The following is a 26,257-nucleotide window of genomic DNA, read 5'->3' as shown; positions in this document are numbered from 1 at the left end:
TATAAAACACAGGCCAATAAACATAGGAAAGTATGCTCCACCTGACCCATAATTTTTAAACTGCCAAATGAAGCTACATGAAGTGTTTTTCCACCTATGAGAGTGGTGATTATTTTATCCAGAGTTAGCAAGGACAAAGTAGACACCCTCAAATTGTTGTTGAGAGCAAAGACTGAAAGGGAGTTCAGAGAGTAACTGGGCAGCATGTTAAAAAAAATTCTAAAGCGCATTCCCCTGGACGCAGGAGTCCATTATCTGAAACGCATTCTATGGAAATTCTCCCACCAGAGCCCAGCAACGTTTGTAGACAAATAGTCACAGGAGGTTATTTGTAATGGTGGAAAAGTGAAAACAACCTAAGTGCTCAGCAATTAGGGATTTTGGCGATATCCGCCACGGGATACAGCTCAGGAAAAAAAGGCAGTTCGGTAACTACGTACTGAAATAAAATAGCCTTCCAGAAGTACTATTACAGTGAAGAAAGTAAGAGGCAGAGAGGCACAGATAACACCAATTAGTTGGACATTACTAGTTAAAAGCATAGACCCTACATTCAAATCCCACCAGCTGTGTGACCCCGGGCAAGTTACTTCAAGTCTCTGTGCCTCACGTTTCTCAACTGGAAAACGGGCGTGACAACAGCCATTGCCACAAAGGTCGCTATGGAGGTAAAATGGGTTAAAAACACTGCCCGGCACACAGTAAGTGCTCAATAAAGGTTCGCGACTGCATTATTTATCACTGTTATTAGCATCCCCCATCCCAGCCCTGCCCATTCTGGGTGATCACTGTCCAGGGCTGGGCTATCTTGATCGTAGCTGTGTGGCCAGCACTGTCCCCTCCACGGGGCGGGAACAGAGCTGAGGCCCAGGGAGTGTCTGTTGAACAATGTAATGAATGAATGAGCTCCCCACCTAAAGGACTCTCTCCCGTTCCCTTTGTCTACATGAATATTGTCAGGCCTGGGGAGCCGCATTATATAAAGTAATCCAAAATATAAACATTATTTATTATTTGTCTACACTAATAACTAGTATGACTACTAGTCTATTATTTTTACCTTTCTATTGTTATTCCTCTTTCATTAATCCACAGTCTGTTCTATTATGACTCTATTATTATTTTAAAAGTGTCATTCTGGGGCGCCTGGGTGGCTCAGTCGGTTAAGCGCCCGACTCCGCTCAGGTCATGATCTCAGTGTTCGGGAGTTCGAGCCCCGGATCGGGTTGTGTGCTGACAGCTCGGAGCCTGGGACCTGCTTCGGATTCTGTGTCTCCTTCTCTCTCTCCCCCTCACCCGCTCACAATCTCTCTCTCTCTCTCTCTCTTTCTCTCTCTCTCAAAAACAAATAAAACACTTAAAAATTTTTAAAAAATAAATAAAAATAAAACTATCATTCTGGGGCACCTGGGTGGCTCAGTTGGTTTATTATTTTTTTTTCTATTGTTGCTATTATTACTCTATTAGTATATTGTTTATTATCCGCGATTGCGACTCCCACGCGGGGAGTGTCTGCGGGGTCTGAGCGCAGGGCGGGTGGGGAGCCGGGCAGAGGGGGGCGGGGGCAGGGGAGGGGGCGCACCTGGGTGATGAGGAACTTGGTGAGGCGCTCGGGCAGCCGGCCCTTCTCGCTGGAGAGGATCATCTCGAGCATGTCCCCATGCAACTTCTCCATTACCACGAACACCTTCTCAGGCGTCTCAAACATGCAGTCCAGGTTCACGATCCCCGGGTGCCGCAGACTCTGGGGGTGGGGTGGGGGGTAGGGTGGTCGTCAGGGTCTCGGTGGCCCACGAACTTGGGACCCGAGAGGCAAGCCATGCTTCCATGGCTTCCAGACAAGACGACAAATAAGAAGGATGTCCCCGGGCGCCCGGAGGGCTCGGTCTGTCAAGCGTCCGACTTTTGATTTCAGCTCAGGTCGTGATCTCATGGTTCGTGGGTTCAAGCTCCGCGTGGTGCCCCATGTCCAGCTAGCCGTGTGGAGCCTGCTTGGGATTCTCTCTCCTCCTCTCTCTCTCTGCCCCTCCCCCCACCTTGCTCGCTCTCTCTCTCAAAATAAATAAATATTTTTTAAAAATGTCCCTGGGGCGTGAGCAGCTCCTTTCCGGGGGGTGGGGGAAGGGGCTTCCCACAGGCCCAGACAGAAGCACATCCCCGCACCACCAGGTATCTAGAAGGATCTAAATCTTGAAGTTCTGTTGAAGGTCCAGGGTTGGGGAGGGAAGGTCTGTCTTTTAAATCCTTTGCCCTCTCAGGGCACCTGGGCGGCTGGCTCAGTTGGTTAAGCATCCGACTTTGGCTCAGGTCATGATCTCATGGTTCGTGAGTTCGAGCCCCGTGTCGGGCTCTGTGCTGACAGCTCGGAGCCTGGAGCCTGCTTCGGATTCTGTGTCTCCCTCGCTCTCTGCCCCTCCCCTGCTCACACTCTGTCTGTCTCTGTCTCTCACAAATAAATAAACATTAAACATTAAAAAAAATTTTTTTAAACCTTTTGCCCTCTCCCCCCAGCCCTGCCTGGCCTAACCTCATTTCTCCCACCGAGGTCCCCACCCAGCCTCCTCCCGGAGCTCCAGACTCTGGTCCCATCCTCCAGCAGCAGCCAGAGGGAACTTCCCAAAGTATAACTCACCCATGCCCCTTCCTTGCTCAAAATCTTTCCACGGTTCCCCAGTACCCTCAGGAGAAAATCCACAGGGTGTGGCCCCACCCTCTTCCCTGGCCTCACCTCCCACCACCTCCCCACACATAAACCGTCTAGCAACCTTGGACTTCAAATTCCTAGAGGACTTCTGCTCAGAACACCTTCCCATCCCTTCAGTCTCCATACGCATATTCCCTCCTCCAGTAAGCCTTCCCCGACCACCCCTGCAGCCTGGGTTAGCCCCTGAAAGGAGGAAGTAGAAAGGGAAGGTCCCTCCTAGGTGGGGGCAGAGCTGGGCCCCGGAGCCCGGTGGTCACCTGCAGAATGGCCACTTCGTTCCGCAGCTGGCTTTCCTGCTTGGTGGGGAAACGCAGTTTGTCGATGACCTTTACTGCCACGTCCCGGCCTGTCTTCCGGTGCTTTCCTGGGGGTAGGGGAGGTGGGGGGTGAGGGGAGCAAGACCTTCCAGTCCTGGCAAGACGCACACCCCCCCCCCCGCCCCCCGCCCCAGAGGCACAGGCATAGTTGAACAAAGGTGGACAGAAGGTCATCAAGGTGGCTCTGTGGGGTCCCCAGGAGAGATGTGAGGGGTGGGGGGCCTTGGGGGACAAAGGCATAATGAAGAAGGTAAAAGACAGAGTTCTGAGGCGGTAAATTCGATTTATAGCCAATCAGAATCTCGGAACTAGCTCTGTGGCCGAAGGGCAGAATTTGCTCTGCTTAGTAATAACAGGAAGAAGTCCATTGGCTTTTCCCAGTAACAAAAGGAGAGCCCGTGACCATCCGCCAAGAGGATCTAGCCTTCTAAGTTCAACCAGAACAGGAGGTGAGCATGTGGTCAATCAGATAGGAAGGTCTGGAGCCCAGAACCCCCCCAGGATCCCCTCTGGATGAGCTCGGAAGCATCCTTACCTCCATAGACCACTCCAAACTGCCCCGAGCCCAGCACCTCATCAGGGAAAATCTGGTAGACGGTGGCGATGTCCTGTAAGGTGGGGACGGGGAGGGTCAGGAGTGCCAATGGGGACAGGGCATCGAAGAGACTGGGAAGGGCAAGAGGGCTGGGAGGCTGTGTGGGAGGCAGAGGCCATCCTTGGGACCATGGGGTGGGGGCAGGGTCTCACCACATTCTCTTGGATCTGGCTGTTAGACACGGAGATGCTCAGAGAAGCTTGTCCTATGGAGAGGGGAGAGGGGAGAGGGGAGAGGGGAGAGGTGGAGGTGGGTTGACCCCGGGCTCAAGAATATCTTCACCCACAACTCCACCCGGGTTTGAATCCAGGGAATCCAGCGCAGCTGCAGGCTGCTGACTTGTCCGTTATGAACCTCAGTTTCCACATCTAGAGAATGGGGATAACTTCAGGTGCTCCCTCATAGGGCCGGGGGAGAAGTAAACGAGATATATACTGGGGTGGGGGGCTCAAGAAGTGACGCCACGGATGATTTCGCCAAGCACTGCACCCCATGAGCTCAGTGCCCAGGGAAGCGTGCCGATCCCACCTTACAGAGGAGGAAACTGAGGCTCGGCGGGAAGGCACACGCTGATTCCAACATCTTCCCCCTAAGCTCGCCACCCGACCACCCAATCAGAGCCAGACATTTCCAAAGTTCTGATCCTTCTGCCATTTGGACATCTATGCCCTCCCCATTCCAGGCCTGGCCCTTCATCCTCCTCCACGGTCTCTCCGCCCCTGTTCTGCTCTCTCCTATCCAGCCTCCAGAGGGAGCTTGCTGAAGCACTAACCTGAGCCTGCCCTCCCCCGGCTCAAAACCCCACCATGGCTCCCCAGGGCCCTCAGGAGCAAGCCCAAGACACTTCAATGGCCTAACAGGCACCGGGCCATCATTTATTTCTTTGACTTCAACCCCCACCGTGATGTGTGCTCCCGACACCCTGGCCTCCTTGCTGGGCCTCGGATACAGCAGGTTCCCTCCTAGCTCCTGCCTTGCATTTTCTGTCCCCTCTGTCAGGAATGCGTGTCCCTGCCTCTGGACTTAGTTCAATCCTCCTCGACACTCAGTCTCAGCTCAAATGCCTCCTGAGGCCATGTCACATTACCCCGGAGCACATTCTACATCACACTGGTCATTCACACAGGATGATCTGATCGGTGTCTGTCACTCACTCTGGATTGAGCTCCAGAAGGCAGGGGCCTTAGACTTTCTGATCATCTTTTCCCCCTGCTTGAAATATTTCCCATTTGCTTGCCCCTCTTTCACCCCTCCTCAGCTTCCATGGCTCAACTCAGATGTTGCCACCTCCAGGAAGCCCTCCTAGATACCCAGGCTGGATTAACCATCCCCTCTGAGCTCCCAACAGCCCTCTGGCTCCCCTGTCCGCCCCCCCCCCCACTCTGGGTCGTCACTGTCTGGGGACAAGTCTGTCTCCCTTACTGGACTCTGAGCAGGTGAGGGCAGGCCCTGGGCTGTTTTGGTCACAGCTATGCTCCCAGGACTGTCCAGCACAGGATGGGCACAGAGAAGACACTCAGCAAATTCATGAATTAAATAGTCTGAACGCGCAATCTGGAGGAGTTGTCGCCACCTGGGACAAGATTCAGACAAGGGAAGTGACCTGTCCAAGGCCACACGCTGGGTGCGGGCTTAATAGAGATTTGGACCCAGGCCAGCTGAGTCCAGAAGCCACATTCTCCACTGTGCCACTCCCTGCCTTCTTCCTCGCTCTTCCCTTCCCTGGGACCCCACACCAACCCCCCCAGATCCATCCGCTCAGGGCCCAGGGTGGGGACTTACTGTGGGGTGTGTGGCCCGGGGTGCTGGGCGCATCCTGGAGGATGACGGGCATCAAGGCCTGGCGGATGGCCGTTTCCCAGCCCCGGGCGGCCTCGGCCCCCTGCCCACTGGGGCCCCCTGGAGCCCCACCGGGCGTCTCGCCCACAAAGTAGGTGACATTGGCAGTGACAATCTCGAAGCAGTGGGGGTTGGTGCCCGGTGGCACAAGGCTGAAGTTCTGGGCGGGCTCCACGGTGAGGATTTCTGACAGTGGGATTTCCTGGCAGGACACACAACCGGCACCAGTGAGGAGGCCAGGCGGACCCTGGGGCTCCGCACTTACTCAGAAGAGCACACAGAATCCAGGGTCAGTGGGAAGGGCCCGAACTGCAGAGGAGTCAGGAAAAGCCTCCCGGCAGAAGTTACATGAAGCAGAGATCAGAAAGGTAAGAAGAGGCCAGCCGGTGGCGGATGGTGTTAAGAGCATGTGCAAAGGCCCTGAGGTGGGAAAAGGCTTGTTTTCAAGGGACATATTCGATTCCCATCACATGCATGGTGCACAGCACACAGTAGTTGTAAATGAGAGTAAATGAAGGACATCAGGCTATGGCCAGGCCATGAGGGGCCTCAAGGGCCACAGGGAGGAACCCGGGTTTTGTCTCCAGGGCTCTGGGGAGCCATGGAAGGGTTTAGAGCAAGGGAGCACCAAGACTGTGGGGGCAAGGGCAGGAGCAAGGACACAGAGAGGAGACAGCCTGGAGCCCAAGGCAGCCACGGGAGGTGGTGAGCAATACTAATCAATAATCCACTAATTCCTTATAAAGTAATGATGATAACGGGGACCTCAACACATGCTAGGCCCCCAGCTAACTGCTTCTCGTCGGTTATCTTTGAATTCAGGGCAGCAGCCCTGCGACGAGGACTAGTCTTTGAGGTGCGAGACGTGAGACGCAGAGAGGTGAGGTAAGCCACCCGGGGTCCCCCGCTGGAAAGTGGTGGGGCCGAGCGGGGCCCATTTGCTGAAGACAAGCAAGCCGGCAGGCAACTGGGAGAGGAGTGGAGGAGGTCTGGGGGAGCTGGGCCACCTTGTAGTATCTGTTGGTCGTGTTGTTCTGGAAGAGCGTGATGCACTTGCAGTCCAGGCGCCAATAATGCCGCTTCCTCTGTTGGGAGAGGTGCCCCAGAGGGTGAGGTGGGGCGCCCTGGGCGCGCCTGGGGCTCCAGCCCTTTCCGGGGCCAAACCCCGCCCCTAGCCCTAGCTCCGCCCCCGAAGGCCCCACCCCTTCCGCCTCTGGGGACGCACTCTAACTCTAGCTCCGCCTCCCGCAAGGCCCCGCCCATTTCTGGCTCCAGCCCCACCCCCACCTCATCCCCTTCTCAGATTGATCTCTCCTCTCCCTCCTTAGCTTCGGCTCCACCCCACTTTGCCCCGCCCCATAACCCCTCTTTAACTTTAGGTCAGCCTCCAGCCTGGCTCCTCTGCCCCTAACCCTGCCCCACCCCTGTCTCCTGCCTGCCCCCCACTATAAGCCCTCCCGTTCCCTCCCTTCCAACTTCGCCCTACCTGGTACCACCCTATTATCACCCCCCCCCCCTTAATTACCTCTAGTTATGCTTCTAGCCCGGCCCAGCACCCCCCCCCTCTCCCCCCCCACCGCCATCCCATCCTCTATAACCTCAACCCTTCTCGCCCCCGCCCCTAACTCCAGTTGCCCGGTTCCGGATCCCATGCCCTCCCAACCTTGTCCTTAGCCCCGCCTCTTCCCTGACTCCCAGGGCCCCTCCTCCCTCCCTCAGAACCATCCCTCTGGTCTAGCCCCGCCTCCACATTGGCTCCGCCCACCGCAACCCATCCAGCCCCGCCCCTTCCCGCGAATCTTGCCCCTCCCCCAACTCTAGCTCCGCCCCACCCCGCCCACTCACCAGCGTGTCCTTGTTGCTGTAATGAACCACCCAACCCTCGCGCAGGGTGGTGCTGGATTTCCGTGTTGTGTGTCGCACCGACTGCACTACCCTCATTAGAGGGATGTACCCCAAGGAGCTGAGGGGGAGGGGAGAGGAAGAGGCGAGATGTTACCAGTGGAAAATACCCATGAGCACCTGGGACGGCGGGGCACATCTCTGGGCCGGCAGGAGTTGCGAGTTGGGGGCCACGCTTCGGTGGTTTCCAGGTTTCCCTTAACGAGGAAGGGAACTCTTGAGAGGGCCACATTAAAAGGCTGGCTTCGGAAGTCAGGCTGCCCGGCGTATCACCCAAGCTCTATGTGCCTCAGTTTCTCCACCCGAAGGGGTTGTTGTGAGAAGTGAAAACCCTTTTAAGGAGTTGAGCACAGTGCTCGGCACACAGTGAGCCTCCACAATGAGCCCGGTGATTGTGGAGCCAGCTGTGTAACACTGGGCAAGTGACTCAACCTCTCTGTGCCTCATTTGCCCTCATCTGTGCCCATGTTATTATTACACAGGGAAAACGAAGGCCGAGAGAGATTAAGAGACACGCTCGACTCCAGAACCAACAACCCCTTGAGCCCTGCACTAAATCAGGATTCGGGTGGCCCTGGCACTTCCCTTTGCCTGAGACTTGGTTTCCTCATCTGTGAAACGGGCTGCCTCTCCCGACACCCCCACGCGGCCCAAGTCCATCAAGATCCAACTCTGACGCCCTGTTATTCTGTTGCTCAACACTCCCAGGAAAGACCTGGCAGAAAGAGAATTTGAACTTCCAGGCAGCTTGGGTCAGGTGGCACCAGTAAGAAACTCTCTTCAGCCATTGTGACCTGCATACCAATCCCCCCCCTCTGGCCTGGTCTCCCACCCCATCCCTGCTCCAGCCACACCAAGCTCTGTGCTGTTCCTGGAACATGTTTGACGCTACCTCAGGGCCTTTGCACTTGCTGTTCCCTTTGCTTGGTAGGCTCTTCCACCAACTATCATCCACATGGCTCCCTTCCTCCCCTCCTTCGGATCTCTTCAAATGTCACCTCCTCGGAGAGGCCTCCTTTAGTGACCCAAACTAAAACAACACATCTTCATTCTCTGCCCCCTCCCTTTGCTTTATTTTTATTTCCTTTTGATAGCAGTTATCGATACCTGAGGCTATGGATGTGTCTGTTTATTACCGGTCTCCCCAACTAGAGTGTCTGCTCTATGAGGCTGGAGAGTTTTACAGGCTTGGTTCACTGCTGTAATGCTTGGGAGTCCAGAACCCAGTAGGTGCTCATTAAATCTTTACCGACGCACCGTGGAAGTGGCTGACCATCTTCACCACCTTTATGCCGCCCCAGCCCTGTGGGGTGACGTCACAGCTCCTTTCCCTTACTCATTATTGGCCAAAGCCACTGAGGCTCAATCTTCTAGCCTAGAAGTGGGGACGGTGATCCTCGTGGTCCTTATGGGAAGGATTTAGTTCAAGAACAAATGCTTCCCTCGCTGACGGTTTCAATCCACAGGTTACTCCTATTTATATGCGCATTACTGTATGAATGCAACGCATTAGTAATAGCATATAAATATTATTCTAAAACATATGCAAAAAAGTGAAAACATTTAAAAGATGAGACTAGGGGCGCCTGGGTGGCTCAGTCAGTTGAGCATCCGACTTTGGCTCAGGTCATGATCTCCTAGTCTGTGAGTTCAAGCCCCGCTTGACAGCTCAGAGCCTCGAGTCTGCTTTGAATTCTGTGGGGGGGGGGGGGGGGGGCGCGCGCCCCTCCCCCGCTCACGCTCTCTCTCTCAAAAATAAACATTGAAAAAAAAATTTAAGATGAGATTAAAAGTAAAGAGACACGGAAATGCTAATATCTTTCCCCAGGCTCTGGAAGGGATCACCCCCCACACACCCTCTCTCCCTCCCGGAGAGAATTCTTTAAAACCCTGTTTAGGGGCGCCTGGGTGGCGCAGTCGGTTAAGCGACCGACTTCAGCCAGGTCACGATCTCGCGGTCCGTGAGTTCGAGCTCCGCGTCGGGCTCTGGGCTGACGGCTCAGAGCCTGGAGCCTGCTTCCGATTCTGTGTTTCCCCCTCTCTCTGTACCTCCCCGGCTCACCCTCTGTCTCTCTCTCTCTCAAAAGTAAATAAACATTAACAAAAATAAATAAATAAATAACGTCCAGGATAAATATGAATTCCTTTTATAATTTTAAAATGTATAATTAGGGGCGCCTCGGTGGCTCAGTTGGTTAAGCCTCTGCCTCTTGATTTTTGGGTCAGGTCACGATCTCACGGTTCATGGGTTCGAGCCCCGCATCGGCCTCTGCCACCGGCTGGGCGGAGCCTGCTTGAAATTCTCTCTCTCCCTCTCTCTCTGCCTCTCCCCCACTCGCGCTTTTTTTCTCTCTCTCTCACAATCTCGCTCTCAGAATAAACAAATACATTCATTAATTAAAATTTAAAAAAATGTACAGTCGAGCAACTTAGTATTATTTTTTAGAGCTCCCATGCCAGAAGAAAGCCACTGCCTGTCGGGTCCCTGGGGATGGTTCTCCCCTTCCCCATTTCACAGATGGGAAGACTGAGGCACCAAAAGGGGAAGGGGCTTGTGCAGGCCGTACCAGTCAATCTGAGGCCAAAGTGGTTAAAAGAAAATGGGTAGTTTTCTCTCTGAGAAGAGCTAACTTTAAAGTTTATTTATTTTGAGAGAGAGAGAGAGAGAGAGAGAGAGAGAGAGAGAGAGAGAGAGCACATGAGCAGAGGAAGGGGGCAGAGAGAGAGAATCCCAAGCCAGTTCCCATACTGTGAGCGCAGAGCCCGACGTGCGGCTTCGGGGCTCAAACTCATGAACAGAGAGATGGTGACCTGAAACCGACTAAGCCACCCCGGCGCCCCAAGAAGAGCCAACATTTTTAACCCTTACTGTGTGCCAGGCACTATTTTAGGCACTTTGTTTGTATCTGTTGATTTTCTCCTTACGACAGTCCCCAAAGGTACGTACTAATTTATCCCCATCTTACTGGTGGGGAAACTGAGGCCCTAGGGAGGGTCGTCTCCTGCCTAAGGGTCACACAGCAGTCTGGTTCCAGACCCCCATGTTCTCATTCTTTGCACTGTCCCTTTGCAACACAGACTGTTTCTGCAAGGACCCGCCAGCGGCCGATCCCAGGGGCAATCCTCAGGGAGCGGGGCTAAGCAGCTGGGAGGCGGGAGGGTTTGACATTCTGCCTTTTGAACGGAAATGCAACCTGAATGAAAATACGTGTGTGTGAAAACTTTGTTTTCGATACACATTATTCAAGAGAAAAGGTAACGTTGAAAAATAAAGGTGTGGGTGCCCAGCAGATTTACAGGGTGATGCCAACCCATTCTAGCGAGAGGAAGGGCCTTCCCCCGAGGGTGCGCTGGGTACCTCTGGGCCTCGCCTCCCTCGCCTTCCTCCTCTTCGCTGGCGTGGAGGGCATTTTCCGAGTGGGAGCCCGGGATGACCCCGGAGTCGTCGGATTCATCCATGAGGGAGCTCTTGTCAGCCTCGCTGTAGTCAGTGGCCTCATCCATCGGCACATCTAGGGGCACAGGGGCATCAGAGGGGCCTCCGCCCGGCCCTGCCCCCACCCCCTTCCCGCCCAGCCCACAGCCTCTCACCTCCGTTGATGAGTGCCTCCCCCAAACAGTCGTTAGGGACGCGGGTGGCGCAGCGTTTGTGACAGTTAAACTTGCAGTCTGGTATGAGGACAGGGAACAAGCGGACAGGTGGCAGGGGAAAGAGAGGTCACCTGTAAGGGCTGAATCTTGACTCCTATCCCCCAGACCCAGAAGATGCTCCACTCGCTGTTTGGGGCAGGAAACCCAGCCGAACCTTCTCTGGCCATCCCTCTTTGAGCCAGTTTCCTTCTGAAATTCTAGAATGTAATAGGGTCTACCATTCCATGATTCTGGACTTTGAACACTCAGGAAAGGGTTTCCCAACCTCTGGCACTAAGGATATTTTGGGCTGGATGATCCTTCCTTCCTTCCTTCCTTCCTTCCTTCCTTCCTTCCTTCCTCCCTCCCTCCCTCCCTTCCTCTCTCCCTCCCTTTCTTTCTTTCCTTCCTTCTTTCGATTCTAGATTTCTAAGACTCCAGATTTTGACACGCAAGTTTCTAGAACTTGACACATCTACAATTCTACAGTTCTATGATTCTAGACTACCGAGCCTCCTTGATGTCCACGGTTTTAGGGTTTTCTATACATAAATTCTAGAATGCAGTGACTCTACAGTTCTGGACTGCGAAGACTCCAGAATCTGATGATTCCAAGGTTCCAGGATCCCATACACCTAAGATTCTAAACCTTAATGTTCTTATTGTTCTTTAGCTGTGTGCAGCTAAGATTTTGTAATGTTTTTGCTCCCATGAATCCTAGAATTGGACAGCTCTAAGTTTTTATGGATCTAGATTTCCGATTTTCTAGATTCTAGAATTCAAAGTTCCGTGTTCTAGATTTCTAGGACTCTAGGATCCCATGCTTCCCATGCGATGCTTCTAGGCTTCCATTATTCTCAAATCCGATGGTTGTAAAGTTCCAGTATTCTGAGAATCTATAACTTGGTAGTTCTAGGCTTTACGAACCTAAAGTTTCTGTGGTTCTTTTCGCTGAGTCCTACAGCCCAGAATTCCTGAAGCCTATGCTTCCAACATTCCATGGTTCTAGAATTCTCAAGATCTGCAATTTGAGAATTCCATGCGGGGCACCTGGGTGGCTCAGTCAGTTAAGCGGCCAACTTTCAGCTCAAGTCATGATCTCATGGTTGATGAATTCCAGCCCCACGTCGGGCTCTGTGTTGACAGCTCAGAGTCTGGAGCCTGCTTCGGATTCTGTGCGTGTGTGTGTGTGTCTCTCTCTCTCTGCCCCTCCCCCACTCTTGCTGCCTCTCAAAAATAAATAAACATTAAAAAAGATTTTTTTTTTTTAATTCCATGCTAAGTGGCTTTATAAAGCTAAATTTCCAGGCTCTGAGCTATCAGCACAGAGCCTGACTCGGGGCTCGAACTTACCAGCTGTGAGATCAGGACCTGAGCTGAAGTCAGGAGCTTAACCGGCTGAGCCACCCAGCTGCACCCCCCCCTTTTTTTTTTAAGATTTTATTTTTAAGTAATCTCCGCACCCAACACGGGTCTCGAACTCACAACCCCGAGATCAAGAGTCATGCGCCCTACCGCCTGAGCCAGCCAGGCACCCCCAGAATAGTGGGATTCTTACGGCCTGCTGGGAGCCCAGGAGAGAGAACCCCTAAGCTGCTAAGCCAGTGTATGTGTGTGTCGAGTGGGAGGTGGCGCGGGAGGGGGGCGTCTGGCCCCTGACCCCGTCTGTCTCCCCGCGGGGCCCCGCTGACCTTTGCACTGCAGGCCCTGGCGAAAGAGGCCTTTGAGGAGCTTCTTGCAAGCCTGGCAGACGGTGGGCCGGGTGTAGCTGTGGATGAGGAATGTGTGCGGCACCTTGACCTTGGAGAGCAGCATCTTGTCTAGCTCGATCGGGCGTCCCGTGTAGGAGGAGGCAGAAGAGGAGGAGGAGGAGGACGGGGGCCGGCGAGGCAGGAGCTCGGTGGTACTCCGGCTCTATCGGTCAGCAAGACGGGAGGGACGCATTAGTGCCTGGGCCCTGTCACCCGCCCGGGCCACCGCCACCGGCCCGCCCACTCCCCAGCCCCTCACCAGCTCATCGGCCATGCAGGGCAGGGACTCAGAGGTGCTGAGGCGCACGGAATGGCCACTGGCCAGAGACGTGGACGACAGGCGGCGCTTGCGGGCCCCGCTGCAGTTGTTGGGGATGCTGAAGGCGCAGCGCTTGTGGTAGTTCAGTCCGCAGCCTGCGGGGGGCGCCAGACGATCAGAGACACGCTTCCACCGGGCCTGGGCTCTAACGCTCTGCCCACCCCCCCTTTCCTTTTCCGTGAGTAGATCTCTCCGGAGGGCCCCCTGGTAGTGCCATTAAAGCCAATGAAAAGTTACAAGGACTCAATTCAGGTAGAACTGCTAGTGGCCTAGAAGGTTCTGGACCAGGCAAAGAACCAGGAGCGGGTGAGGTGCTCGCTGAGGGCCCAGGGCATGTGGATTGGGTCGCGGAAGAAGGGGGCCACAGCCACGTGACCAGCGGCCCAAAGGAAGAGTGCACGAGCAAGGACTGTGTCTTCCTTATTCCGACCTATGCGGACGCCAATATTTTGTTCTCTTCCTTCTATCCCCTCATCCCTTTTTTTCATACGGAACATTGTGAAGCCCGTCTTCTGGTAGCCAGGCGGTCATGGGCTTTCCCAAAGGTGGTGCTACCAGAAAAGCTTCAGGATGGCAAATGGCCGTTGTGTACAGGGAAACACTTTCCGGCGTTGACCTTTATTCACTCATGTCCTTCATTAGAATTTCAGAGTTTCATCCGTGATTCCGTGTGTGAGTATCAAGGTAGAATCAAACCCTCATCGGAAGGTGTCAAGTCTGACAGGAGCGCCTCACCTGCTCCTGGTTCTTTACCTGGCCCAGAACCTTCTAGGCCGGTAGCTGAGCTGATCTCGTGGTTTGTGGGCTCGAGCCCCGCGTCGATGGGGATTCTCTCTCTCCCTGTGTCTCTGTTCCTTCCCCACACACGACTGTGTGTGTGAGCGCCCGCGTGGGCACTCTCTCTCAAAAATAAACGTTAAAGAAACCTTCCAGATGCCAAGACGTCAAGAGTTGGATAGGGTGTCCTCAAAATAAATAAAAAAGCTTAAAAAAAAAAAAGATTGGATATGGTGTGTTTATGAGAGCAATATTGACAGCAGCTCTGAACGCACAGAATCAGTTTTCTGCAGGCCTGATATGGCTCTTATCCGAAGAGTCCTTAAACGCCACAAGTCTATTTAGGGCTGCATGGTAACAACTCTGGGCCATTCTGTAGGTCATCTGGTGTTCCAGACTCTAGATTTCCATTTGAGCATGACAGCCGCAAAGCTGGAGATCCTTGGATGACGGAATATCGGAAAACATGCCTCTAATAGAGGCTCACATTGAACAAACAATGGCGGGGCAGACGGTCTTTGAACAACGGATGGTCTTCCGCTGCTGTGTGTAGAGTCAAGGCGGGTGTGTGACCTTCATCTGCAGGCGGGGTGAGATCTCAACGCTCTGCCTCAGAAGCATCAAAGATAGGAAGAGTGGACCCGCGGAACCCGACACTCGGGCTTAACCTTGAGACGTTTGGGCTAAAGGAACACTGTGTGTTCCTTTATTTATTTGTTTTTTTAAGTATGATAAAATTAAAGACATGTGCATGGGTGCTTGTTGTAGACTGAACATGTGTCCACCGCTCCAATCTCATAGGATGATGCCCTAACCTGCAATGTGACTGTATTTGGAGATGGGCCTTTAAGGAGATAACTAACATTAAATGAGGCCATAAAGGTGGGGCCCTGATCCGACGCAATTGGGGTCTTTTATAAAAGGAAGACCTTTCAGAAGTTGTTGTCTCTCCACACGCCATGTGAGCACACGGCAAGATAGCAGCCATCTGCAAGCCAGGAAAAGGTCCTCACCAGGCACCAAACCCTGTCCGAAGCTTGATCTTAAACTTCCCCGCCTCTGGAACTCTGAGTTAGTGTTGTTTAAGCCAGTCGGCCTGTGGTATTTGGTTATGACAGCCCTGGCCCACTGAGGTGCCAAGTCAGTAAGGACTGGACTCTGATGGTCAGGTGCCTGTGTCAAATTGGCTAGGTTAGCATCCTCGGTAATTCAGACACGAAACGTAGGGACTGCTTGTAAAGGTGTTTGGTGGATGTGAATCAAGTCGGCAATCGGATGACTTGAAGTGAGGGAGAGTGTCCTAGTTAGGCTGGGTGGGCCCGTTTCCCTCGGTAGAAAGGTTTGAAAAGCAGAAGTGAGATTTCTCAGATGAAGAAATTCTGCCAGTGAACAGCAGTTTCAGCTTCTGCCTGCCCTTCCTGACCGGCTGCCCTATGGATTTCGGAGTTGCTTAGCCAGACTCCCCCTGACAGGGGCTTACAATTCCCTTACAGGAATTCCTTCCAAATATCCCTTAATATGTACCTCCTACTGGCTGTTTCTCTGGTCGATCCCAGTTGCAGGCTCCGCCTTCTTCCCCGCGCGCACATTCCCCTTTTCCTCTCCCACGCTCCTCCCCCTTTTACCTCTCCCCCGGAGCTCCACCTCTCAGGCTCCTCCTCCGGAGCTGAGCCCCACCCCAGACCCCGCCCCTCGCCCAAGCCCCGCCTCCCACCCCACCTCCTGTTCCTCCCCCATGCGGTGCCTCCCGGCCCTTGCCTCTGCCCCCGAGCCCCGCCTCCTACACCTGAACCCCACCCCAGCCCCACCCTCCTGCCCGCCCCCTACCCCTTGGCCCCGCCTCCAGCCCCTCTCCCCTCACCATCACACTTGAGGCCCTGGCGCACAAGGCCGAAGAGCATCTCCCCGCAGTGATCGCAGAAGGCAGGCGCTCGGTAGGAGTGAACGGTGAGGGCGTGGGGGCGGATCTGGAAGTCCTCGAAGGTGGCCGAAGCTGCAGGCAGCAGGGGGAGGCGGAAGGTTGAGCCCGGGCAGCGGAGGCTGTAGGGTCCTGGGTTTCTCACAGTCCTCCCGGCTGCAAGGCTTCATCTTGCCTGCCTTCATTCATTTACTCGCATACTACACTCTACCTGGGTTCAAATCCCAGTTTCACCACCGAGGCACACACCTATGCCAGGGACTGGGGATGCGTTGAGCGGATACAGAGATTCAGTTTTGCAAGATGAAAACACTCCTGGAGACTGTTGCAGGGAAGCGTGAATGTAACTAACACTACTGAACAGGAGACGCACAAATGGTTAACACAGTAAATTTATGTTACGAATATTTCACAGTTAAACATTTTTAAATCAAATTTAAAAGTACAGATGCCTAAGTCTCATCCTCAGAGTCTGCGATCTACTTGGTCTAGGATAGAGCTCGAGCCTCAAGAGAAAAAACAAATACCTATGTATCTCAATGTCCTCATCTTTAAAAGGGAAATCCAACAGGAGCGCCCAGGTGGCTCAGTTGTTTAAGCTTCGGACTCTTCGATTTCCGGGCAGGTCGCGATATCACAGTTCGTGAGTTAGAGCCCCGCATTGGGACTCTGGGCTGAGAGCCCCCGGCCTGTTTGGGATGCTGTCTCCCTCTCTCTCTCTGCCCCTTCCCCGCTTGCTCTCTCTCTCTCTCAAAATAAATTAAAATAAATAAATAAAGTTTAAAATGGAAATCCAACAAACATTTACTGAGTATTGTCCTAGGTGCTAGGGACACCACATAGAACAAAACAAACTCCCTTCCTAGCCTCTAGTAAGCGGGGGCAGACCCCCAAAATAAAGAAAATATAAATATTCCTATTTAACAATCACCCAATAGTTACCTTGTGCCAGGCACTGCGCCAAGTATTTTAAAATACTAATAAATTCAGGGGCACCTGGGGGGGCTCGGTGGGTTGAGACTCCTGACTTTGGCTCAGGTCATGATCTCACCGGGTCGTGCCTAGGGCTCTGTGCTGACAGTGGGGAGCCTGCTTGGGATTCTCTCTCCCTCTCTATCAAAATAAATAAATAAACTTAAAAAAAAAATTAAATAATGAATTCAGTTGTCTCAAGAGCCCTGGAGATATATCCTGCCATTGTCCCCATTTTCCAGATGAGAAGATGGCAGCACAGAGAGGTGAAACAACTTGCCCAAGGTCACACAGCTTGCAAACTGTGGAGCTTGAAATGGAACCCAGGCCAGTGCAGCTCCAAAGTTCATGCTTTTAGCACTGTACTTACTTCCTCGCTGAACTGTGTAACTAATAAAGTATACAGCTTGTGCCAACTATACTCAAATAATTAAAAAAACAAACAGTCAAGCAATTATTTCCTATCTCAATAATGGGACAAATATTTATTGAGAACCAACATGAGTTGCGGGCTCTGGTTTTCCCTATCATAAAATTACATATAAATAAATAAATAAATAAATAAATAAATAAATAAATAAATAAATAAACAAACACATATATATGTATACATATATTTATTTATTTATATGTAAATTTATATATAATTTGCTATATATATATGTATACATATATATGTGTATATATATATATATAGCAAATTATGTATATATGTTTATACAATATCTATATCCCAGAAATAAGTTACAACTACTCTCTCTCTCTCTCTCTCTCTCTATATATATATATATATGTACACACACACACACACACACACACACACACACACACATACACACATACAGCAGGCCAGAAGTCAATAAGGGCTTAGGAGAAAAATTAAGCAGGGAAGGGAGATAGGGAAGGTGTAAGTGGTCCAATGTTAAACAGGTGATTGAGGAAGGCCTCCAAAGGAAGCAAGGGTAGGAACCACGCAGGTGTCTTGGAAAGAACATGCCCAGTATCATAATAGTATTCTTTATAGATTCATTTTTAAATAATTTTTTGTTTATTTATTTCTTTTGAGAGAGACAGAGAGAGAGAGCGTGAGCTGGGAGGGGGAGGAGAGGGAGAGGGAGAGAGAGAATCCCAAGCAGGCTCTGCAGAGTCGGCCCAGAGCCCAACTTGGGGCTCGAACTCACAAAACCGTGAGATCATGACCTAAGGCAAAATCAAGAGTTTTACACTTAACCGACTGAGCCACCCAGGTGCCCTGTTTATAAATTCTTTCTTAAGGGCTAAATGAATATATGGAAAGTATTGAAAACACTATTCTTTTATTATTATTATTTAAGATTTTGTTTTTAAGTAATCTCTACACCCAATGTGGGGCTCGAACCCACAACCCTGAGATCAAGAGTCACATGTTTTACTGAGTCAGTCAAGCACACCGTATTTTTTTTAAGTTAACAAAAATTTTTCTTTTTTTTTAAGTAGAGGCTTGAACTCACAACCCTGAGATTAAGACCTGAGCTGAGGTCAAGAGTTGGACGCTTAACTGACTGAGCCACCCAGGAGTCCCTTAAGTTTTTTAAATTAAAAAAAAAATTTTAAACAGTGCTCTTTAAACAGACAACATAGAAAGTTGCTCAAGAACGGTTAGAATGGTTAGAATAGGGGCGCCTGGGTGGCGCAGTCGGTTAAGCGTCCGACTTCAGCCAGGTCACGATCTTGCGGTCCGTGAGTTCGAGTCCCGCGTCAGGCTCTGGGCTGATGGCTTGGAGCCTGTTTCCGATTCTGTCTCCCTCTCTCTCTGCCCCTCCCCCGTTCATGCTCTGTCTCTCTCTGTCCCAAAAATAAATTAAAAAACGTTGAAAAAAAAATTAAAAAAAAAAAGAATGGTTAGAATAAATCATTTTATTTTAGAATGATTTTTTTTAAGTTTATTAACTTATTTTGAGAGAGAGAGAGAGGGAGCAAGTGAGGGGAAGGGGCATGGGGGCGGGGAGAGAGAGAGAGAGAGGGAGGGAGAGGGAGAGAGAGAATCCCAAGCAGGCTCTGTACCATCAGCATGGAGCCCGACGTGGGGCTCGAACTCACGAACTTTGAGATCATGGCCTAAGCTGAAGTCGGGTGTTTACCCAACTGAGCCACCCAGGCACCCCATTAGCTTTTATTTTTAAAGTTTCATTTTTATTTTTTATTTATGTATTTATTTTTTAATTTTTTTAATGTTTATTTTTGAGAGAGACAGAGTGCAAGTGGGGGAGGAATGCAGAAGGTAGAGAGAGAGGGAGACACAGAATCCGAAGCAGGCTCCAGGCTCTGAGCTGTCAGCACAGAGCCCCAACACGGGGCTTGAACTCATGAACTGAGAGATCATGACCTGAGCCAAAGTCGGATGCTTAACCGACTGACCCACCCAGGTGCCCCTAAAGGTTCATTTTTAAACTAACTCTCATTCTCTTTCCTACCCCCGCCCCACTCCCGAAATTCAGTCTAATATTGAGCTATTTTCCTTGTTATTGTGTGACAGAAAGGGGACTCTCTTCTGTGTGCCAAGCACCGTTTACATACTCAGGGTAAAGCTATGAACAAGACAGGTTTACACCCCACTCTCGGGGAGCTGACATTTTTCAGGGAGACAGGCAAAAAACATGCACACACAAATAAACAAGGGAATTTCAGACACTGGAAGAAATGGCACTTAAGCTCAGATCCAAATAACAAGAAGGAGGTAGCTGTGAGAAGACAGGGCAGGGAGGGAGGCACAGAGGACAAGTGCACAGACCCAGAGACGGGGGACAGCTTGGCTTGCTCAAGGGACAGAGAACAGGCCAGCTCCGCCAGATCAAAGAAAAGTGAGGACAGTGTAACAGATGAATTTGGGGAATTGGCAGGGGCCAGATCATGGACATCCTTAAGACCATTTTAGGGGAGTACGCATTTTATTCCAAGGGTAATGGGGAGACATGGGAGGATTCTGAGCAGCCAAGTGTCATGATCTGACTTATGAGCTACTCCAACAGTCTGGGCAGGAGGTGACGGCCTCATGGACTAGAGGAGGTAGTAAGAAATGGACTCAGGATGGGGCGCCTGGGTGGCTCAGTGGGTTAAGGGTATGACTTCGGCACAGGTCACGATCTCAAGGTTCGTGAGTTCGAGCCCCGCGTCGGGAGCCCCGAGCCTACTTCGGATTCTGTGTCTCCCTCTCTCCCTGCCCCTCTCCGCTCATGCTCTGTCTCTCTCAAAAATAAATAAACATTAAAAAAATTCGTTGTTTAATGCGAACGGCTAGTGGGTGGCTAAGTTCCGGCTGAAAATACAGGTGCCCACACTACATCTAACCTCGCAGAGTCTGATTCCATTTAGCATTTCACGGGGCGGGGTGGGGGGAGGCACGGATAGACAAGGTCACATCTCAAGTGCACGGCTCAGTGAAGGGTCAAACTGCACACACCCCGTCACCAACATCTTGATAAATAATGGAAGTTGGAATCAGTCCCCAGAAATCTCCCTCCTGGCCCACACTCTATCCTCTCCGGAGACACCCACGTTCCTCCCTCCTAACACCGTATAGGGATCGCATCCTCCTCGGTGCTTCCTCAAGGAAATGATAACATACGTAGTCTGATGTCTAGCATCTTTCAGCTTTCGGCATTAGGAAGTGTGAGATTCACTGATGTTGCTGGGGTAGCCGCACAATATATTTACTCCTTCCCAGGCCGCGCAATATATTTACTCCTTCCCAGGCCGTGGTTTGTAAAAGCTCTAATTTGCAACCAGGGCTTCGAACCACTGGCCCCGACTTTAAGAAGCAGGTTTCTGGGCCCACCTCTCCCTTTCCCTCCTCCAGATGTCCCGTCTCACCTCTATCCGTTCCCCCCCTCTACACACACACACACACACACACACACACACACACACACACACTGCGCCCCGTCCCCACCCCCAGCTACAGGCTGTGCCCATAGGGGGGCCTCCACCGCTCACCCGACAGCACCACCTCCACCAGGTCGCCCTCCTGGATGTCTCCAACTGAGCGCACCAGCTGCAAGAGGTTGGCCGACGTGGGGTCATGTTTGAAGAGAAGGATCTTGTCGTAAAGGCCGTAGAAGCCACACTCGGGGAACTGAGGGGCGGGAGAGGGAGGCGGTGACCGAGAAAGGCTCCCCGAGCTGCCTTCAGCGGGCGGTCTGGAACGCTCCCAGGGCAGGGCCGGCTGCTTCCCCCGGAAACAGAGACCCCGCAGCCCTAGCTTCCTGCCTGCTCCCTCCCCGGTGCGGCTCGAAGCTCAGGCGGGCGGGGTGCCAGGGCCCCAGGTGTGCTGGGAGACAGCACCGCTGACAGAGTTTGGTGGCCGGACAAAGAAACTAGGGTGGGAGGGAGAGTGGCTCTGGGAGCGTGGGCATCTAGAATTTTCCAAGGGGGCGGGAGTGTGTGGTGAGGGGCTAAGCGAACACCCACTCCTTTACTCTCCCCGCCTCCCCAGCTTCCTTCCTGGATCTATTGTCCCTGTTACCTGGCTCCAAGCCCAGCACTAGGGTGGGGCCAGCTAGACGAAGGGGATTTAGGACATCTGGGGGGTGCGGGGGTGGCGGCAGGAAGGCTAGGGCTCAAGGGAGCTGGAGGTAGGGAGGGTGCCCCCCCACCCAATGCCCAAAGGACCCAGGTGTCCCAGTCCCTAGCTTGGGCTGGTTGGTTGCTGGGGGGGGTGGGGTGGGGGGGGAGGACAGGAAATGAAACCTGGTAGGACAGAAAGTGAAACAGCCCAGGTGGGGCAGCTGGAAAGAAGGGAAGGGACGTGCCACACCTGGACAGAGAAGGCACAACAAAACGGGGGCGAGGCCTGAGGGAGGAGGCAGAAGATGTGAGCGCCCCCCCCCGGACAAATTACCCCCAGCGGCCAATCTGCCCTCCAACCTACCCCACCCCCCACCCAGTTTTCTCACAGAGCCTCCGAGTTGGGTGTGAAAACTAGGCCTCTGGGTTTGGGGATTGGGTGGAGGGTGAAGGAAGCCCCATGTGTTCTTGTCTGCTGGGAGAGGGTTCAGGTGACAGGGCCTAGGCCCTGACTGCTTGGTCCGGTAGGTGGGGGGGAGGGGGGGCGGGGGGGGAGAGGGGGCTTTCTCTAGGTGTCAGTTGCCTTGTGTGTAAAATTGGGGGAGTTGGCTCGGTTCCTGAGGTTTCTCGGAAGCCCAAAGAATTCATTATCAGGGGTCTGAGAAGATTCTGGAACGTGGACATTTTGGGATTCCAACATGCTCACATGATAGTATTATATACATCTATCTCAGGTTCGAACATATTCTATGTTTGAGGATTTCGCCACCCCAGAGTAGCACGGTCTGGTATTTTCATGTTCTAGAAATCTAATACACGAGGATTCTAGTGTTTGAATATTTTACCATTAGGATTGCAACAACCCAGCATTACCAAAAGTCTAACATGTTCACAGTCTAGGATTCCAGCAGCCCAGGAATCTAATATTCTAACATTTTTACAGTCTCGAACTCCAACAACAGAGAATCCCACTCTCCTAACTTTTGACGTTCTAGAATTCACGCATTGAGTGCCACCTGATTCCCTCTGGGCCCGTGATCCCCAGTTTCTCACCGAGGTAAGGCTGGGGTTGGGGAAGGCCTGTTTTCATAGGCCGGCATCAGACCTGAGGAGTGGGGACAGAGTCCCCAGAGCTTCTGGGGGTTCCAAAGAGGTGCTGGCCCCACCACACACATCTCAGGCCTGGGGGAGGGCAGAGATTGGGCTCTGAGACCTCACTTACCCCACGGCGGCTAGTGCAAGCGCCCACACCCACACGTGTCACCCGATAGCCACAGCCAGTGCGGCTTGGATTTCTACTGTTTCCACCAAATGGGAGGTCCGGGATGGGCTTGAATGCGGAGGTCCCCCATCTGCTCACCCGGCCGGCCCCTTCCTTCCCACTTCTACCCCTGCCCTGGCCTCCCTCAAAAGGAGAGTGCGGTGAGGAGGCAACTGGGGGGCTAAATGCCCCACCCCCACCTCCCAGTCGCCCAAGCTTTCATCGTCCTTCTCCCTCCCCTATGCCGGGCTCCAGGCCACCTCTGGCAGCGCCCCGCCCCCTGCAGACCTCTCCCCAAGCTGGAGGAGAGACGCTGCCCCCTCACCTTCTGGTCCACGATGGAGCAAGCCAGCTGCTTCACATGGGCCAGCTCGGAGGCGGTGGGCAGCAGCACAAACTCGCGGGTCAGCCCGATCTGGATGTGGAAGGAGACCCCGGAGCTCGGGGCTGGGATCTGGGCCAGCTGCGGTGGCGGCGACTGCAACTCCAAGCCGCCGGGGGGCGGAGGAGACCCAGGCCCGGGAGAGCCTGGGAGCCCGGCGAGATGGGAGGGGGGGGCGGCCATAAGGGAGAGGCCCGGGACCGGCCGCCCGGCGCCCACCCGGGATCCGGCTGAAGGAGTCCGGGGACCCCGGGTCACTGGATCCAAGGGAGCTCGTAAGCTGGTAGCGGGAGTGCGGGGATCCCGGGGCTACGAGAAAAGAAACCTAGCAGGTTGAGGGCACTCGAGGATGGAGGGACCCTGGGAAATTAGAGAAGTGTGATCTAGTGGATCAGACGCCCGGGAATCATAAAGGAGAGATCTAATGGTTTGAGGCACCCAGAGATTGAGAGATTCTAAGAAATCAAGAAAATCTAGCAGGTCGGGATCTCAGGGATCAGGAGAGCCCAGGATCCAGAGGCCCCTTGGGGAGAGAAAGGCTTGAGAAGAGAGCGGGCGGAGGGGGTGGGGGGGAGTAGGATCGCAGAATCCAATGGCCCTAAGAAGAGGATCCAATTAAGAAGGGGGCCCGAGGGGATTCACCAGACCCTGGGGGTGGAGGACAGGAGTCTCTGAGTCGGGGATCGAGTGGATCCCAGGGATCCGACGGGCCCAGGGATGGGCAGAGGGATCCTGAGGGCCGGGTACTAAGGAGGGAATCTCACGGGTCTCAGAAGTTGGAGAAAAGTTCGGTCGGGGGCCGTGGAGAAGGGGGCGTTCCCAGCGGCGGTGGAGGGGGCGGGGGGGGGGCAAGGGAGGGTCGCCCGGCGCCGGGCGCCGGTGGCTCTTTTTCCCCCTCCAAAGTTTAACTCTGCGGCTGCGGCCCAGGAGGAAGTGTCCGGAGCGATGGCGCAGTCCGCCAATCCGCGCGGGCCTCGGTGACGTCGAGATGGGCGGAGCCTGTCGAGGGGCCGGGGGCGGAAGGAGAGGGCGGGCCCCGCACCTCCGAGTGGGGGCGTCACCTGCCCCTCCTGGGTCCGGGACTCTGGGGTGCGAGATGCAGGGCAGGGCAGGGATCCGGGACCGATTCCTACCCCCCAACACACCCAAGTCTGGAAAGTTAACTATTCCCAGAGTTGGAGAGGAGGGGCGAGGCACCCTCATCCCCGCCACAGGTCGCGGGGGCCCGGGCTGAGGAGGCGCCTGGCCCTTTAAGGAAGGGGGCCCGTCTAGCCTGGCCGGCATCCGGCGCCCACCGCAGGGGAAAGGGTGGGAAACTGGTGTCAGGTCCAGCCCGCTCCGGGATCTCTGAACTCGGTCTGCCTCTTCTCAGATCGTCGTCCTCCCCACCCCTACCCCACCCCGCCCAGGAGAGGGGGTGCTGTAGAGATCCCTCCCCCCCCCCCCAAGCCCGCTACACAGATGGGGAGGCAGAGGTCTCCAGATGGGCAGAAGGACCTTGACTCATGTCTGTCTCTGGCAATCTTGGCAAGGTGCATGGAGAAACCTGGAGGGGCTGGAGCTGGATTATCTGTGCAGGGAGAGTCAGACCCAGGGCCGACAGAGAAGGGGTGTAGTTTCCTTTAATCAGCTCGCCACTCCGCCCCAGCCCTCAGGAGTGGAGAGCCACAGACCGGGAGTTGGGGGGGGGGGTGCCTGAAAGGGCCATAGCAACCGGGGAAGACAACACCCCCACCCCCACCTCATAGAGGGAGAACAGTTTGTTCTCCTGGGGGAACTGTGCATGTGTCTGTGTGCCTTTAGGTGAGTGGCTTCCCCTCTCTGGGCCTGTTTCTCCCTCTGTTAGATGGGACCGATAGGACTGGACCCCAGAGGGTCTTTGTGGGGATTAATGAGGTTGTATGATGGCGCCTGGCACACAGCTGAGGTTCAGTAGGTGGTGGCCATCACTGTAATTTGCACAAATAAAGGGGTAGGCACCTCAAGCACTCAGGGGTTAAGTAGAGTATGTTCATTCAGTCAGTCGTCTCAGGAAGCATTGAATGCCGGCCTACTACGTGCCAAGTTTGTCCTAAAACAGTTCCTCCAGCCTGTTCAGGAGCAATTCAGACTCGATTTCTCTTCCCCAGCTAATAAGAAGAGTGGCTGCCATTAGTTTACATTCAGGAAACAGAACCCCCCCGTGGGGCATTACGACTTGTCCGAGATCACCACTGAAGCTGCTACCGCCCCCATCCCCTTCACTGAAGGTTCAAGGCCTGGCTTTGAGCTCCAAAGACATCCCAGTAGAGATGGGCCACCTGCCCGCCTGGGTTCCAGACCAGCAGGGCTGGCTGGGGCTGGGGGCCTCGAGACGGGCCCCCCTTCCCGGTAAAGGGCTGCTAGGGGCAGCTGAGGTCGTCGGTACAGTAGCGACTGCCACCACATCCGGGGGCTGGGCCGGCTGGGGCTGGGGAAGGAAGGAAGTCTGAGGCTGGAGTGAAAACCCAAACCACCACCTGGGGAAGCTGCTCAGAGCCCAGAGGGATGAGGGGTGAACAAGGCCACGTGGAGCTCACAGTTAGGCTCCTGTCAGTGTCACCTGATGGCCATCTGCCAACCTGCATCCTTCTTCAAGCGTTCCTGGGGCCCCGACAGGAGCCAGGTCCTACTCTGGGCACTGGGGCACAGCCCTTGACAACCCAGGGGGTGGGCCTTAGCATCGGGCACGTTGTACAGACTGTGCCGAGGGCCAGGGGTGTGCAGAGGGAGTCCCACAGGACTGGGTACAAATTCTGATGACCTTCTGGAGGCCCTGAGCAGCCCCCCGCCTGCACCCCGTTTTCTGTAACTTGGTCTAACGATCCCACTTTGGGAGGGTGTCATGAGGACCCAGTGAAATAGCACGTGAGGAACTTGGTGTGGCATCTGGTTCCCACTGGGTGCGTAACTGACCACTTGGGTCTGACCACCTTGGTGAGGGGAAGGGACTCCTCAGGGCTCCTCCCCGCATGGCGGGAGCTCTCCCTTCACCCTCCATGGTGGCTGAGGCTCTAGTAAGCCCAGGCCCACGTGGGGAGGACAGGCGAGGTGGGGAGTTAAGTACTCAGGATGAGCCCTCTGGCCTCCTACCACCCATCACACATGGGGGCTGGGGGTGGGGAGGGGGAGTCTCAAGCTGTCACATCATGTCATGTTTCTCAGGGCTCTGCCCCCAGGCTGCTGCTGAGGCCGCTGGGGAAGGAGTGTGCTCAGGAACAGAAAGGAGGGGCCCGGGGAGATTCGGTCCTGTGCCCCCATTTCCGGCCCTCCACCCACAACCCGCCCAAACCCTGGGCCCCTCTCTGGCACTCCCCCCCCCCCACCCTA

General features: G+C 53.9%; 1 protein-coding gene across 3 annotated transcripts in view; it reads right to left on the bottom strand.

The window, feature by feature from the left end:
• Positions 1–26,257, bottom strand: part of PRKD2 (protein kinase D2) — a 46,845-nt gene that overhangs the window by 11,121 nt on the left and 9,467 nt on the right. Inside the window, exons 2-15 of one of the 3 annotated variants that reach the window (XM_043600456.1) lie at positions 22,853–23,677; positions 20,697–20,835; positions 15,696–15,827; positions 12,998–13,152; positions 12,679–12,901; positions 10,949–11,026; positions 10,716–10,869; positions 7,301–7,418; positions 6,463–6,540; positions 5,399–5,657; positions 3,769–3,821; positions 3,557–3,629; positions 2,962–3,068; positions 1,583–1,744 (exon numbers count right to left, since the gene is read on the bottom strand). In XM_043600456.1, coding sequence (XP_043456391.1) covers positions 1,583–1,744; positions 2,962–3,068; positions 3,557–3,629; positions 3,769–3,821; positions 5,399–5,657; positions 6,463–6,540; positions 7,301–7,418; positions 10,716–10,869; positions 10,949–11,026; positions 12,679–12,901; positions 12,998–13,152; positions 15,696–15,827; positions 20,697–20,835; positions 22,853–23,092 — 1,971 coding nt within the window. In that variant the 5' untranslated portion in view covers positions 23,093–23,677. Of the gene's footprint in view, positions 1–1,582; positions 1,745–2,961; positions 3,069–3,556; positions 3,630–3,768; positions 3,822–5,398; positions 5,658–6,462; positions 6,541–7,300; positions 7,419–10,715; positions 10,870–10,948; positions 11,027–12,678; positions 12,902–12,997; positions 13,153–15,695; positions 15,828–20,696; positions 20,836–22,852; positions 23,857–26,257 lie in introns of those variants that run through there. The other 2 variants (XM_043600455.1, XM_043600457.1) reach the window with 2 other exon arrangements.

The sequence above is a fragment of the Prionailurus bengalensis genome, chromosome E2 (genome assembly GCF_016509475.1).
Source record: "Prionailurus bengalensis isolate Pbe53 chromosome E2, Fcat_Pben_1.1_paternal_pri, whole genome shotgun sequence".
NCBI lineage: Eukaryota > Metazoa > Chordata > Mammalia > Carnivora > Felidae > Prionailurus > Prionailurus bengalensis.
This window is presented reverse-complemented; position numbering and strand designations above follow the sequence as displayed.